At 43.8% G+C, this 16592-nt stretch overlaps 1 protein-coding gene across 1 annotated transcript in view; it reads left to right on the top strand.

The window, feature by feature from the left end:
* Positions 1-15044, top strand: part of SLC38A9 (solute carrier family 38 member 9) — a 68520-nt gene extending 53476 nt beyond the window's left edge. The window contains exons 14-15 of the mRNA XM_066614562.1: positions 3978-4067; positions 10112-15044. Coding sequence (XP_066470659.1) covers positions 3978-4067; positions 10112-10277 — 256 coding nt within the window. The 3' untranslated portion in view covers positions 10278-15044. The remainder of the gene's footprint in view (positions 1-3977; positions 4068-10111) is intronic.
* The last annotated feature ends 1548 nt before the right edge of the window (positions 15045-16592 follow it).

Below are 16592 nucleotides of genomic sequence, written 5' to 3'. Positions count from 1 at the left end.
TGCTGAACCACCTGAGACCTGGTTGTTCATTTAAGAAGCAAGGGTTTCTTCTGTTATTTTGCATAAGCTGAATGCAACACCAGAGTTGACTGCTTTCCGCATAATTAATTCATGGTGCAATAAAGCCTGGCTGCCCCTGCTCCAGAAATAGAGAGTTCAAAGCACATTCACAGTGCTGTGAGCCCTGCTTAATACATCTTGGTAAGCTGTAGCCTACCAGCAAATCAAATGCTGGAGCATAGTCTTTCTCATGGCCCTATTGCTGCTGCTGCTTCTTGTTAAAGATAGATGAATTTAAGACACTGCCTTAGGGACCAGTCCAGATTATGCTTAAATTGCCTGACCAACCCCATGCAATAAAAGATGTGATATATTTCCTGGCTCCTCCATGAAGAATCCAGGGTCAATTTCATCAATTGTCCAATAACCCCTCTACATGCTAATAAACCTGCTTTAAAATAAGGTTGATTTATCAGTGTGTATATAGGAGTGGCTGAAACAGCTCCCCCACCATGTGATTAAGGTAACTGGCCCTGGGTGATGCCTGGGGAGGGGCCCTGCAATAATTTTCTTCCACACATGTTGTTAGTGTAGAGCCAGTTTTATGTTGACCGAACTGGCCTTTAAATTAAGTCAAATCATTGGCCCATCTAGGTCAGCATTGACTATGCTCGGCTGGCAGTGGTTCTGCAGGGTTTCACTTAGGGCTCTTCTTCCAAGCTCTGCCTGGAGGTGCCAGGGATTAAATCTAGAACCTGTATGCCAAGCACGTGCTCTATCACTGAGCTACAGTTCCTCCTGTAACTCATGCAACACTTTGTGTTGTGGAACTAACTTGCACAGCTGCTTGCCTGAGCTAATCTCATGTCTCTCTCCCCCACCCACACAGGCACATAAACACATTTCTTTGGTCTGTTGTTAATTTCCAGCCTTTCAGTGAGGGGGTGAGTAACCTCAAGCCTATGAGCCAAATTGGCTCTCCCTCAGCCTTTTCACCTGGTGTCTTGCTGACCAAAGCAATGGTAGCACGAAAGCTCACTAGCAAAAGATGGCTGCCAACAAACAGTCTGTAGGCAGAAAATTGATGGCAGAAGTCAGTTAGCTTAAGAATCCCAATCTGTAGTGAGGCATCAGAATTCATTCAGAACATAGCAACATCACGTAGTTCTTTCAGAATGGTTTGTATTCTCTTTTTCTTGAAAACCATTAGTACCTCGAAAATGGAGAGGCAGTAATGTGGCCCAGTATGTCCAGTAACTCCTGATCTGGAAATGGAACCGGTATTCCTAAATCCTTTAGTCTTTATACAAGTGTGATCCTTGCACTACATTGGAGGAAGAACTGTAGCCCGGTGAGTGCCTACTTTTCATATAGAAGGCCCCAAGTTCAATTGCTAGTGTCCCCAGGCAGGTCTGGGAAAGATCCCTTTCTGAAAGCTTGGGGAACTGCTGCCAATCCGTGTTGACATTACTGACCTAGGTTGACCAGGGGTCTGACTGGGTATAAGGCAGCTTCGCATATGCAGACACATACAGAACATTGAGCTTTCCGACACAGTTGTTCTTATTTTGCAGGATAACTGCACAGTCATTAATGTGCTGATTGTGCATGATTCAGATGGCTTTTTTTTTTTTTTTTGGAAAGCTCTTCCACGTCAGTGAGAGACTGTATTTTTCCTACACTCAGACTTGAATATTTTGTTACTGACAAAATGGGTTTCTTCCCCAGGCTAGCATGTCCACTGTGATTTGCAAGCACTGGATGGAATGCAGTTGCATGAGTATTGCAAACTTGTATTGAATTGTGCTTACAATGCCATTAAGGGTGAGCAGCACAAGTCCCCTTCCCACTGATCTGCAACCCAGTCCACACCGTTTTGTGACCTTTTTGTTTTGATGCTATAGAGGCCATGTACTTACCCAGCTGTGCAAATCTAACTTGGGAGCAGTCATCCTCCTAAAAAAAGAAAAGAAAGACAAGACACTGCATGCAGCATTGCTGGTGTTCAGTGTTCAAAATGACTCTATTTTTTAGCTTCCTGGTGTCATCTTTCTGCATATATATGATATTTCAATGTTGCTGTTTGACAGTCATTTTGAATTCATTCAGATTTATAGCACTGAGAGCCCTGCTTTATTTTTTTAGCCCTATTGAATGATGAGAAAATGTAAGCAACGAAACAAGGAATAGTAATATTATACCTGCAGGTGTGGCAGCACTTTTGCTAATAGTGTGGGGGAAAACCCATGGAGACTTGCATGTGTCAGTGGCAGGCCAGGTGCAAGAGGTTGCATAGTCAGGCAGCTACTGAAGCCCCTGCCTTAGCAAGGGTCTGGCTTCCAGTCCCTGGAGCCCACAGACTTTCCTGCTGCCCCTTCTTGCTTCCTTGCTAACCTGCCCCCTGAGTTAGCAAGCAATTAGCAGGAGTGAGAAGGAGGAGCAGCAACTTTCACTCACCTCTTGAGAACACACTATTATGAGCACACTATAATGTTCACCAAACATTAATGGATTCCTTTATTTCACTAATTTCCTTAATGCCATTCCAGCCAGTTATCTCATATTTCCTAGGTCATAAATAAGAGGAAACATAACATGGCCCTCAAAGCAACATGGTTTGGCTTCTATTTAGCTGTTTAAAAGTGCGTTTTTTGCCTGCGTAAGACAGTCATAGAACCAGAGACTAGCTTTGTATTTTAAGAAGAGGGCAGGGAGAAATGTACTATGAAATTGTCCCCTGCTAATTGGGTAAGAGGCACTTTTTCAAGTGGGTGCTCCTCTTTTATTTAGCAGGGGGAGAGTAACTGGCCCACCTCACTCCAGCAGTGTCTATTCGAGTGGCTGTCTGCTGGTGTTCTTTTTGCTTCTTTTTAGATTGTGAGCCCTTTTGGGACAGGGAGCCATTAGTTATTTGATTTTTCTCTGTAAACCGCTTTGTGAGCTTTTAGTTGAAAAGCGGTATATAAATACTGTTAATAATAATAATAATACTGTACTCTTAGAAGTTTTAATGTATTGCTGTCAGAAAAAAAATTGGAATGGGAACCATGGCAGAAAGTGTTTTAAAAGTTTGTGCTTTTGATTCTTGATCAGAATTTGCTGATCTTTCCTAAGCAAACCCATAATGTTGTTATGCATCATAAGATTTTCTGTCTATGGTTTCTTCCTTTGATTTGAATTTAAACATTTGCTATTTCTAAGCAGATGCCCCTTTTGGTTTTTCACATCAAAAGTTTTGTCCTGCCCTTGAACTGGTATTTAAACAAAGTGTGTGCTTTGTTTGGATTAAGAGACAGTGCTTGTTCAGAATGTGAAAATTCTCCAAAGTTTATTTTTCCAGTTAGAAAATTCAGAGGAATACCGTAACCTTCCTGTTTATATCTCCAAACATCTAGCTTAATGAAAATTGTTCCTAGGCGTGAGTCCTGTAAAGCTAAACATTTGTTTAACCTATCAAAATGCTTAGGATTTGCTAGTATGTGTGTATTTTGTCTAATGCTTTCCACTCTTCCGAAGATTCTTTCTCTGGTATTCATTAGTTTGCTTGCATAACACAGATCATTTCCTGGATCCAAAATGCTGCTTTTCATGTGGGAATTGAGTTCTAGAGTGAGTAGCACTTTGGTTTGGGGTTAGTTTTTTTCTATGTGTGTGTTTAAAAATTATTTCTGCATGCCAAAATAAAATCTGGATAATTGCAGCAGTAGACTCTGCTAGTGACATTGTTTTCAGAAGAACTGCCAAATCATACATAGTTGATTTGAGAATTAGCAGAGAGTCCAAACATTCAAGAGGACTTTTTAGGATCTGGCACTTGGAGGATTCAGTAGAAGTTGGGCTTGATGCAGAATTAATGACCTTTTAGTGGATGAGTCACAGAAATTGAAAGATTTCCACTAGCTTACTGAAACTGGTAAAAAGGGTTGTTCTTGTACCAGAACACCATATTGGTGGCTTTAATTTCTCTTCTCTTACAGTATTTTCCACGTGTTGATTTTGAACATAGCAGTTGTAGGACTTGGAGTTGCAATGGCCAAATTCTATCCAAACATAGGAGGAATCATAAGGTACATTTTGAATATTACACCATTGAAAAGGTCTATTTGAGGTGGAAAATGTCTATAAAATGCTTTTTATTGTATTTTACACTATAGTAGTTACAGTCAAGACTGGTATTTGGTTAGGGCAGGAACTGAATGATTCTTATGGTTGGTCTTAGGTCACATGTAGCAGAATGAAGTGGTATAATTTCAGAGTGCTAGTGGGGGATGCCATTTTTGAATGCTCCCTACATGAAACAAGCATATTAAGGAGAAATGTTTCAGTACAGTTCATTCCCTCTTGTGATAGTTTCTACTTACAGTGAGTTTTTCCAGTTACAGAAGAATTTTTTCTGAAGTGTGATTTCACCTTTTCCATCATTTGAAAACGGAATTGGTACAATCTATCCTACCACTGCAAAACATGGCCACTTCATCACCCCCCCACCCCATTCAATTGCATGTACAGACAGCTTCACGTTAAAACTGTCTCATGGAAGAAGAGGTTTACAGTTAGTATGTACAGATAGCAAACAAACAGGTGGGGATGAGTTCTGTTACTCCAGTGTATTTTGGGTGCTTGTAACATTCTGCTATCTGAATTGGCATTTATGAATCAGCATTAATTTCTCCTGAACTAGACATTTCAGTTCGCTTGGCAGACGTCAGCACTTGCCACCACCCTTCTTCCTTTGCCCTTCAATTTCTGAACACAAATGAGAATTATAACTCCACAATTTAAAAACTGCATGTTGGTTCTACCCCATTCATTAACTTAATAATTTATGTTGTTCAATTGTGATGTGAGGACATATCAGTCAATTAAAAGATGGCTTAAATTGTTCACTGTAACACCTCCTTATTCATCCCCACTTTACAGCTCAATCCTGAAGCTGGCAGCTCTGCTGGGTGTGGAGGCGCAAAATGGCTACCACTGCATCCAGCAGCACCACCAGGGCTGCTGGTGGTCTCCTTGGGGGAAAGGGAATTTTGTCCCCTTCCCCCAGGGAAAGCCTCAAGCTCTGCAATGAGGCTTCTCAAGTCTGCACCAGGTATTTTGCCAGCACAGACTTGAGACTCAGTGTCAGGCCTTCCAGCCTGAAATGGAGTTCAAGATCCAGCAGAGTCCCACCTCAGTTCCTTGCCCCGCCGTCCCCTGCCCTGTTCTGCTCATTCCCCTCCTTCCCCCCACGCTGAAATTACTTACCACCAACTGGTGCTGCTGGAGTGTCATCTGGCCCTCCACTCAGCACTGAGGCTTAGCGCCGGCAGGCCCTCCTCTCTGGATGCTGTGGGCATGCCTTATGGCACGTTTGTGACACCCAGCGCCAGTATTGATCCTTAGCATAAGTGCTGAGGAAGTTTAGGATTGGACCCTTAATTTCCCAGCCTTCCCTTCCTTAGTCCTTACAGATTCAGCATTCTATAGATTTTACTTCAGATTAGAACCCTGGATCATATTCTTTTTGCTCATTTTTCTCCTGCAGTCAGCAACACTCTCCCATTCATTTTTACTTCCCAGTACACAACAAGAAGAAGAGCAAATGAACTTTTGAGGCAAGCTTAGAACCAAGCAATAAACAGAGCAGGTGAATTCTCCCTGCTTGTCCCCCTCCAGTGGTCCAAGACTTGGGCAGGGTACTTTCTAATCTGTCACTTTGGAGAAAGACTTACCTGGGAATAGGTTAGGATACACTTTCCACTTCCTTTCTAAGCCTGCCTTTCCTCCACTGTGAAAGGACTTCCATCAGAGAAGCCAGCTAGTGCAGTTGAATCCTGTACTTACTGGCTGGGCAAGAAGAAAACAGAAGACAAAGAAGTAAACAGACTATCCCTGCCTGCCTCACAGGGGAGATGAAACCAGCTCAGAGCTACCTTGATTCATGACACACTACCCTCCTCCCTGAAGTTTCAGGAAGCAGGTGTGAGAGTGCCCATTGGATAAAGTGAAAAAGATCTTAGCAGTTAAGCCCTTGTCAAAGCTTTGTGTGCTGATATGCCTGCAGGCCTTGATCCATGTGACTGGCTGTGCTTTAGAGACATCAAGTTGTGGGACACCAGGGGGTGAAAATGGTCTAAAACAAGGTAGAAGGCAGTTGGCCCTTCAGAGTGTAAGGATCAAAGGGCTTTAGATCCGCCTGAAAAGTCCTAGCAAAGCCCTTATCATCCTTCAGCAAATGGGCTTCTAAGATGTTTGGGAGGAACACCCTCTTCCACTAAAGAGCTAGCTTTCACCAGAGTCTTGCAGAAGAGTCTTCCTGCCACTTGGTCAGCAAATTGCATAGTTCCCAGATGTTTGCTGCTGCCTCTCCCTAGAAGATGGCATCTAAGAGCATCATCTGTCTTGGTTGTTCAGGAACCTCCCCCATCCTTGTAAGAGGACATGCCTTCAGGGCTTGTTCCGATGTGTTATTTCACTGCAGCAGGTGTTTGGTGTGAGAAAAGATCTTCCTAGCATTCCCTATAGGGAGTGCCTCAGGGCACTAGTATCACCTTGTTTCACAACCCAGCCAAGCACAACCCAAAGAGTCTATAGGAGCAGTCAAACCAGTCCTCCGTGCCCCATTTTAGGGAATGTGGGTGTCTACTCCCTTGTCCTTCCTAGCTTATATGAAGACCAGGAAACTACAAACTGTAGTGAACATCCAGGGTGTAGGCTGGATTCACCAGGGCAACCACTTCTAGTTAATCTCGAGCACCTATATTGACAGCAGCCATGTCCAGCACGTTCCTGACATCCATATCCATGACATGCCTTGTAATAATAATAATAATAACTAGGTATTTATATACCGCCTTTCTGATCATTGGATTAGTCCTCTGACTTTATTCAAGGCGGTTTACATAGGCAGGCATTTCTAAATTCCTCAAGGGGATTTTTACAATCATAAAGGTTCTGTCTTTCAAGAACCAACAACATTTCAGAATGGATCTTCCTGGTTTGGTCTCACTTCTGGCCTCCAGTTCTCCCATGCAGGCTGACAAGCAGCTCCATCTCTCACATGGAGGGCAGCCAAGACGCTTCTTGCTCACAGCAAGAGCAGGTGAAATCACTCAGCTGGGTTTGTCAGCTGCTTCAAGGTCTCGCCATTCTCAGCCGTTCAGGGAGCTGCTGGTGTCCTCGAACCGGCGACCTGCTGTTGTTATCTTTGGGCTAACGGAGGCTCTACCCTCTGGACCAGACCTCCTGCCCTCGTAACATAAGCATTGAAGATTCTTCCATTTTTTTCCTGACTCAGCCGGCACCTCTAAGACAGCTAAATTCCATTGGGCTTGCCTCTGTCCTCAGAATAGTTACTGGGGCACTAGATCCCATGACAGTGGAGTTCAGGATAACAAGCATCCAAGTACTTACTAGACTCCTTAGTACAACCTGAGCCAGAGGGAACCTAGAGCAACATGCTGAGATGGCAGTGGCCACATCCAAAATCTGTTTCTTAGTCCTATTTATTTATTTTAAAAGATTTTTATCTTGCCTTTCCTCTGCCGGAGCAGATGCCTAAGGCAGCTTATAATTTATAGGGGGAAAAATTGTATACGCGCGCACACGCACACAAAATTTATAAAAACAATGCATAAACTCAAAAATAAATAAAATAAAACCAATTGCAGGAGGGCAAAACTATTAACACACAAGGAACTGCTATAGAGGCAGACAACCTGTTGTGCCAAATTTCCGTTCTAAACTTGGCCTAGATAACTTATGCCCACTTTAAGCTAATCAGTTCCCCTTGCTCAAGCACAGCTAGCTCTAGCGGCATATAAACCCACTGCTGAACCCCAGCACCAAAGGGAAGATAACTATTGGGTAGCTTGCTTGTGGGGCTACAAGGTCCCTCCTCCCAGTCCTCAAAGCAGCAGCCCCTCAACTCTCCACCACTCAGCAGTCTCTGTTGTGCTAGTTTGCCAGGCAGCCAGTTAATTCATTAGTTAGTTAACAGGTCCATTAAATGGTTAGCCAGTCCATAATCCAGTTGTCAGTCTGCGAGTCAGTCCATTCATCAGCAAGCCTTTAAGCCAGAAAGTCAGTCTGATAAGCTAGCAGGTCTCCTCCACTCTCTCTCCAGCTACAACCCACAAACTCTCCCTGCCCCAGATGCTGCTTGTATCCTGTAATGACCTGGCTGCCTCTAGTGGCTGTAGCTGTGCATCACACCCACTGCTGATTAGAACTCTGGGGTTAACCCTAGGTTTCTGGCTGATCTTGAGCAAGGGGCTACTGTCAGGGTATGGTGCTATCTCCTCAGGGGAAATCTTCTGCAGTTTCACTACACAACACAGGGCCCAATCCTATCCAATTTTCCAGTGCCAGTGCTGCTGTGCCTATGGGGTATGCACTGCTTCCTGTTTGGAGAGGCAGTCTTAGAGGCCTCCTCAAGGTATGGGAACATTTGTTCCCTTACCTTGGGGCTGCATTGCGGTTGCACTGGTGCTGGAAAGTTGGATAGGATTGGGGCCTCTATCACTCAAACACCAGACAAAACAAAATGGTTTTGAACCCTTGCCAAAATGCCATGAGGGAGGCGGTAATCTTAATTTCCTTGGTAGAGAGTTCCATAATTGTGGCACCACTACCGAGAAGGTTTGCTCCTATGCCACCATTCCCGTAACTCGGGAGAAAGGCGACACTTGCAGGAAAGCCCCTTCAGATGACGGGCCGGAAAATATGGGAGAAGGCGGTCTGTCTATACCAGTGTTTCTCAAACTGTGGGTTGGGACCCACTAGGTGGGTCGTGAGTCAATTTCAGGTCGGTCCCCATTCATTTCAATATTTTTAATATAGTAGACTTGATGCTACCATGGTATGTGACTGCATTTTGGGAAATGTTACAGATTCATACTTTTAACAGGCTACTGTGTATATGCTTCTAACATTGATAGTAAATGGAACTTATTCCTGGGTAAGTGTGGGTAGGATTGAAGCCTAGGATTGTTAAAAATTTTCCTGCTTGATATCATTTTTGGGCCTGACATTATTTCCAGTGGGTCCTGACAGATTCTCATTCTAAAAAATGAGTCCCAGTGCTAAAAGTTTGAGAACCACTGCTTTACACAAAGGGTCAGCTTCTTCCCTTATGCAAGACTGTGTACTTGAGTGTACTTATGGACACAACTCAGGCATCAGTTTCTGTCTTGGTCCAGAGGGTTGGGACTCTCCACTCGTTACTTAGTAGAGCCCCTAGTTGCACCATAAGAGTTCCTACTTGCTTAGGGGTCACAACCCTGACTCCTGGCAGTGACTTAAAAATCTTATGCCCCCTCTTTTTCTCACAAACAAGTGTCTTAGGTAGAAGTCAGAGTCAAGGGGCCATTGTTCTCCTAGCAGTGACCTTAATGGGACTCACGCTTGGTCCAGACCTCTCTCTCTATTCCAACTAGGGCTTCTCCACAGTAACTCTTGAAGATGAGTGGTTGGGACTAACTGGGATTCTGTAGCCTGTGGAGTGGATACTATACTAGTGCATAGGATGGCCTCCTCCATGAGAATCTACAAGACTGCTTTGCCATGTTCACCCTCTGATGCCAGGCCAGAGCCCACCCCTCCCAGATGTCTCCGCCCCAGCCATTCTGAAAATTTTCTGAGATTATTTTGATATAGGCCCTTGCCTAACACTCCCATAAACAAGAAACCACTGTAGGTTATCAGGGTGACTCATCCCACTGGCCGTCCATGTATATGTCATTTAACAGGTGGAGCCAGTTTGATAAGTATTATTTGAACCAACCTTTTGATAATCAGATCCCTTCTTGAGCCACATCACATCCTGATTTGCAAGACTTTAAACTCTGGCCATCGTTTGTACAAAGTTACAGAAGCTTTACAGAGTTCTTTGGGTGGATCAGCCACTTAGGGATGGGAAGCCTTATCAAATATTCAAAGAGAAGAAGGAAGCATCTGAAAATAGAAAATAGTAAGGAGTGCAATAGTCTGCTGACCACAAAAACTAGTAAGTATTTAGCTAGATGGTTAACAGCTGTTGGTTCTTTTGTTCTGGGTTGGTATCTTTTCTTTTTCTTTCTACAATAATATTTCTGACCAAGGTTTAAAACAAAGCCTTTTTCCCCTGCAGATATTCTGGAGCAACTTGTGGCCTCGCTTTTGTATTTGTATATCCATCTCTCGTCTACATAATTGCTTTGCACCGGGAAGGGCGACTGACATGGTTGGCACTGGCGGTTCATGTCTTCATAATCCTCCTAGGAGTGGCTAATTTGATTGCACAGTTTCTAATGTGAACATTAATCTTTGGTCAATTTCCTTCTTGCAAAAGAACTTGGGAGGTGCAAGAACTACGTACCTTGAGCAACAGTATTGTAAAAGCTGAGAGCTGCTCATGTATAAAAACTTTTTCCAAAGAAAAGCCTGCACTTTAAGAAAAGAAAGGAAAAATCTCTTCAAGAAACAAATAATGCACCTTTGAATGTGTTACATTATGGCACAGTGAACAGCCAACTGAATTTTAGATATACTTAAGCCATTTCTGCCCAACATTGCATACAGGTGGAGCCTTTTTATGCACGTGAGTTTTGTTCCTTGACCCGACATGATTAGGAAAAAATGCATTGTGCTAAATCAGTCCCGGAAATGATGTGTTTTACACAAATTGCATAGAGTTGCACAAATATGCTGCAGCCTGACACTTGGGGATGGAAGGAAACTAAGGCAGTGGTTCTCAATCACCTCCCCCTCCGCTCCTTTGCCTCCCCCTGCTCCGATCCATACTCAGCCCTCCCTGTTGGCAGCTGTCCCCGCTTCTTTCACAGGTGGGATACTGAGCTTTTAAGAGTCCAGTCATATGCATTTCTACTCAGAAGTAAGCCCCATTGTATTCAGTGGGGCTTACTCCAGGAAAGTGTGGAGAAGATTGTAGCCTAAATCTCATGCTTTGGCTTGCTGGGAAGACTTGCTTGCTCGGCTGTTTTGTTTGTGTAGGCTGGAGCACAGAGAGCCTGCACCATCTCAGTCTGAAGGGGGGGAATTCAGCAAACACTCCCAGGGTTTTTTTAAAGCAATCCCCTCTGTTACTACTGCACCTGCCCCTGTGTGTGTGTGTGTGTGTGTGTGTGAGAGAGAGAGAGAGAGAGAGAGAGAGAGAGTGTGTGTGTGCTCCACTTTGCTGCACGTGTTCTGGCTACAGAGGTTTCCCCCTTCCCCTCTTCAGCCTATTTGCTAGCTCAGGGGCTCCAGGAGTCTTACTGTTCCTTTGAAAGGGGAACTTCTTCCATGGCTCCAGGGCTATTTCCCTGCCTGTGTGAGGCAGAGCCTTTTTGCAGTGTTTTGGGCTGCCTTGAAATGGAGTGAGACACCAGTACAGGGCAATGGAGGCAAAGGTGTGTGTGACTTTGAATTCCCCCACCTTATTCTGAGATAAATCCTCAGATAAAAAATCCGTGGATAAATAGGTTGCACCTGTATATGCAACAAGGATGAAATGTATGTATACATGTGGGCTGGTTAGAAATGGGTTAAACTGATTTCTGTAGAAGTAGAAGAGCATTCAGAAGTCATGAAGCTTAAATTCTTACTTGGGTAAATCAATATTACTTTTCACATGAAAAAAGTCATGTGAGGCGTCTGTTGAAATAGCTATACAAGTAATTTGGGATCTGTACAGATGAAATGTAGCCTGGCTTAAATCACAGAATGTTTTTTTTTTAAACTGTTCATTGTGATACCTGTTAGAAAAAGTGCAATGCATTTTGTACTTGAAAATGGATTGCTATGTGTGCAGTCCTTCAAGTGGTTAAGGCGTACCCAGTGTAGCAAGAGGAGATTCCTGTTAAGCCATTTCTGCCCAAAGTTGCATATACACAACAGGGACCAAATGTGTATACCCGTGGGCCAGGCAAAAATGGATTAAAGTGAGCATCTTCTATTCCCCTTAGATGCAGTACATTTTTAAAAGAACTTTGCTGGCACAGACTTCATTAGCTTAAATGGAGTTTCCTCTGGGATAGTGGTTTAGCATGCCTGTCTTCTAGGTTGAACATTCAATCTGATCCATTTTCGTGAGGTGGATTTCGAAAGGTGTGCCTATGTTGGACACTTGTTGCAACATAATAGTATTCCTGCACATCCGCTCATTGTTCTTGAGGGATTTCTCAATGTGGAAATCCCCAAAGTTAGGAAACTGTTAATGTCACTGCTCCATCCAATATCTATGCATTCTGTTGAAAGTTAGAACTCATACCCATGACTAATACCAGTCACAGAAGACTACAAAAGTTTTTGATGGCCAGTCTTAATCTACTGTCACTGATACTCTATACATAGCAGAGCAGCACATACTCTTCTATTCAAAGAATACCTACTTGCTGGAACCATCAGCCACACTGTGCTGGTGGTTACTGCAGCCTGGGATTTATTAAGTGGCTTGTTGCTCCTCCAGTCTCAAAGGACCTCCTAAATTGATACCAGAGGTTTTTTAGGTGTAGAGAGCACATTGGTGAGATGAATCAACAACCTGATGTGGTCCCTTCTGCTGATCTGGGTTGTTATGCAGTGCTAGTGAATGGATGGCACTGATGGCCATGATATCTGTCATTGCATCCCACCCATAATGTTGGGATACTACTTTACCAGTATGTGTGAACTAAGAGTTCTGATATAGTGTAGTGGCTTAGAGACTGAACTGCTAATCATAGATTCCTGGTTCATATATTTCCTCAGCCAGGAATTTATTAGGTGGCTGTGGCATCCACACTGTGGATCTGATTGGTTCGAGGCCCTGAAGTGGCTGCTGCGCAGCATCTATCCCAGCAGGGAATGTGGAAGTGAAAAAACAAGGCTCCAGCTGGGCCAGTGAGAATCTAACAGAGGTGAAACAACCTGACAGTGCACAGAGAGGGACAAGCACAAGCCCATCTCTGATTGGCTGGAAGGGAGCCAAGCCCCCCCTTTAATGGAACATGGCTAGGAAAAGACGCCGGCTAGCAACATTACTATGAAGGCTGGTCTATGAGTTTACAAAGCCGCAAAACCCTGGGAGGTAGGGCTCAGGCTGCAGACCCTCTGGAACTGGGGGCAAATATGGTGGTGGCACTTCTGCCTAGGACCAGGGCCAGCATCCCCCCCCAACCAGACAATCGCAGGGGACCCACAGCCCCAGCTTCCTAGGGGACCTAGCAACCCCAAAATTCACTCTGGGGCTAATTCCATGCTTACCAACAAAGAAGAGGCTACTTGGTTGGTCGGTTTGTGCTGACAGGGACCCATGGAACCATCTGTGGACAGAAAGAGGAGACAATCACATTATTAAAGGGACCAGGCTAAGTCGGGCTGTGATGCCCTCACATGAATGTTAAAAGCACTCATTGAGTAAAAGAACGTAAGCCTACCCTGAGTTCAACTGGTCAATTGACAAAAGGGCAGAGCGTATTGGCTGAGAGGGCCATATCCTTGCATGGTTCCTTAGACTCCCACCTCCACACATATGAGGGCACCGAAGGGGGAGGGGACATCACAGTGGCCTTAGACAAGCCACTCCTTCTCGGCCTCTGCTCTCCCCAGCTGCAATATGGGGATGAGTACAGGGTTGCCAAGATCAAGATAATACATGTGAAGTTCTTTCCACACTCAGTAAGTGCTACATAAATGTTAAGTATTATTAATAATGAAATTTTGTCAATGCAGATTACACTGAAGTCTCAACAACATTGGAACAACTGATTAAAGATTTCAAAATTTTCCACAGTCAGAGCATGCTCTTTCTATTTATGGGAGTGGCTACTCTCTGAGTGACTACAGTGCGAGGAGAAAGAATTGACCCTGGCCTTGTTTATCTCTGCCACCAAAGCCCTGAATTATTGCTGCAGAAGATGCATTTTTAGGTATATAGTATGTGGAATGAAGCAGCAACCCCTAGGTTCAGGTGAACTTGCAGAAAACGGATGCTATTCTAGCTTGTCCTTCTACTGGCATTTTAATTCATGCAGCATTTTTGTTTAACATAACAAATCCTGATTACCCTGACTAGGATAATCAGGTTGGTAATGCTTGGGAACTAAAAGTACTGGTATGTACATCAAGAGGCTGCACAAGCCTCTGTCTCTTCTGTGTCTTCCTTTGCTACTCTTGGAGATTGTATGTGAGGGCAAGCCAATGAATCTGAACAAGTGCATTTTATTTTTTTATTTGTTATGTGTGCACATGACAGCCACAGGTCTGAAAAGCAAGATCTGGTGTAGTATGGGGCTTGTATGACTGAGCGGCAAGTCAGAACTTCCCTGGTTCAGATCGCACCTCTGCCCTGAACTCACTGGGTGGCCTTCGCCAATCCACTTCTCTCAGCCTTGGCTACTACATGGGAATATTAATGCTTACTTTACAGGGCTGCCACAAGGATTGCATTCAGATATTGCTTGTGAAGTGCTTTGTACAGTGTGGCTACAATCCTATCCACACTTTCCTGGGGGTAATCCTCATTAAAGGGACTTCTGAATAGACTTGTATAGGATTGGGCTCTCAGAATATATTATACAAATGTTAATTAACTAGAACTGGAGAACCAGCAGGTGTGCTGGATACATGAGGGTCTTGGGATCAGCAGGTCCATGGGTGGGACTGACCCTTCTGGTCATTTTAATAGCAACAGGACTGGCTGGAGAATGAACTGCTAAGGGGGGAAAATGGTTAAAGGCTATAGATTCAAACTCACTTCAGCAATAAGCAAACTCAAAGACTATGTTTCGTCTGGGCAGAATACCACATTCCTGATCCCCCACATGGTAAGCCTTACATGGTTTACGCATTTGGCAGGAATAATCTGTCTGCAGGAACAGGTGATTAAATGGTTGTGTTCGAGTGATAATACAGAACAACTTCATTCTATCTCCCTTTGTAGTTGACAGTGGGAACATATAGCCAATAAACTTGGGGAGGCAGGGGAAGGACCAGAAGAAATGTAGAAGAAACTCCTTGTTTCATTTCCTTTTCCAGAGGCTCTTTCCAGTGACATGTTCCAAAATGTAGTAGGCAGTAAGAAATGTGACCTTCAAAAAAAAGAAGGGGGGGGGAGGGAGGGAGGGATTGAATAGGCAGGGAAATGCAATGAACAACGGAGGGGCTTTGAATAATGTCCATAAAGAAATGCTAGGAACTGAAGAATCTTCATTGAACAGAGGACAAGGTTTTTTAATTGATGGGTCAGGATGAAGGATCATGTACTCAATTTCTGACTCAGTGATTTGTGCCTCCAAGAATGCTGGGTCTTCCCAAGCCCTGCACCTGTTAGCCTTATCTTCCAGCAAAGACTAGCAATAGTATGTACTTTCTCAGTACATTCAGCTTGGCTCCGTTTTAAGGGATTGGATGTGTACACCAGCACTAACCCCTTCTGTTTAACATGGCTGACAGCTGTGCAAATCTTCATTCATCCAGCCTGGAGATGGATTTTCTTGATGCCTTACATTTATTTTTAAATTCACAAGGAATACAGACTTTGGAATCTCATTTACTTTCAAGGTGATAATTTGCTGTTTGTGAATGTATTTGTACACTTTGCAAAGTTCTTTGTATTTTCCTGCCAGGAATGTTATTTTGCCTTACACTATAGGAATAATGTGCAAGCTATATCCAGTGCAAGCATCCAGCAAGGTCCATGGATGATTGAAAGGCACCAACGAGTCAAACTCAGCATAATCTTCAGTCTACCCTAGTTGCTCTCCTAGCACTCTGGAGTCCAAAAGAGATGGCAAATTAAGCTCAGTAGAAATGACAAGAGTTGAGAGGCACTGTTGTGGAGAGGGCCTGTGGCCTGAACAAAATGTTCTGATGCATCTGGCAACACATCCTTCTCTTTTCAACACAAGAGCATCCTGTCTGTGTCTTATTCAAATCTGACCCCATATTTGCCTGTCAAGGTCCTCCCTCCCTTTCAATAATATGTAGTAACAGACAGTCCAATCTTAGAGCCAGTGGCTCCACTGGGTGCACGGTGCCAAAACAGCTAGTGCTGCATCCAGCTGCACCACCAAAGCAATAGAGCTCTGTCCCCATCTTCCTTTTCTAATCCAGTAAGAGGGATTATTGCAGTAGTTACCTAGGGAGACTCTAGGCCAGTCCTGGAGGGCTAGCAGCCCTATGAGTAAATGTGAATTTACATTCTTCCTGCAGCAAACAGGATGAGTTGCCCTGTCATTTAAAAAAAAAAACCTGGGCTGAGTATATCAAAACATATGAGATGAATCCTGTTTTCTGTCATTAAAATTTTTCCACTGAAACCCTAATCCATGTTAATTCAGTCATTTTCAACCACTGTGCCATGGCACATTTGTGCACCACGAGTGGTCCACAGGTGTGCCACAGGAATTTGGGGGAAGGTCATTAATTAGTAGGGCCAATGGGGGATGTGAACCCCCACTGGCAGCATGGTGTGCCTTGTTAATTGTCAAAATCTGATGGTGTGCCTTGACAATTTTAATGCCTCGTCAGTGTGCTGCAAGATGAAAAAGTTTGAAAATCACTGTGTTAATTCCTTCAAAATAAAATGTTCTTAAAAGGGGGTTAATTAGCATTGGTTTCAAAATAGTATACTGTGCTGTATTCTTAAA

Source organism: Tiliqua scincoides, chromosome 2 (assembly GCF_035046505.1).
Source record: "Tiliqua scincoides isolate rTilSci1 chromosome 2, rTilSci1.hap2, whole genome shotgun sequence".
Taxonomy (NCBI): domain Eukaryota; kingdom Metazoa; phylum Chordata; class Lepidosauria; order Squamata; family Scincidae; genus Tiliqua; species Tiliqua scincoides.
This window is presented reverse-complemented; position numbering and strand designations above follow the sequence as displayed.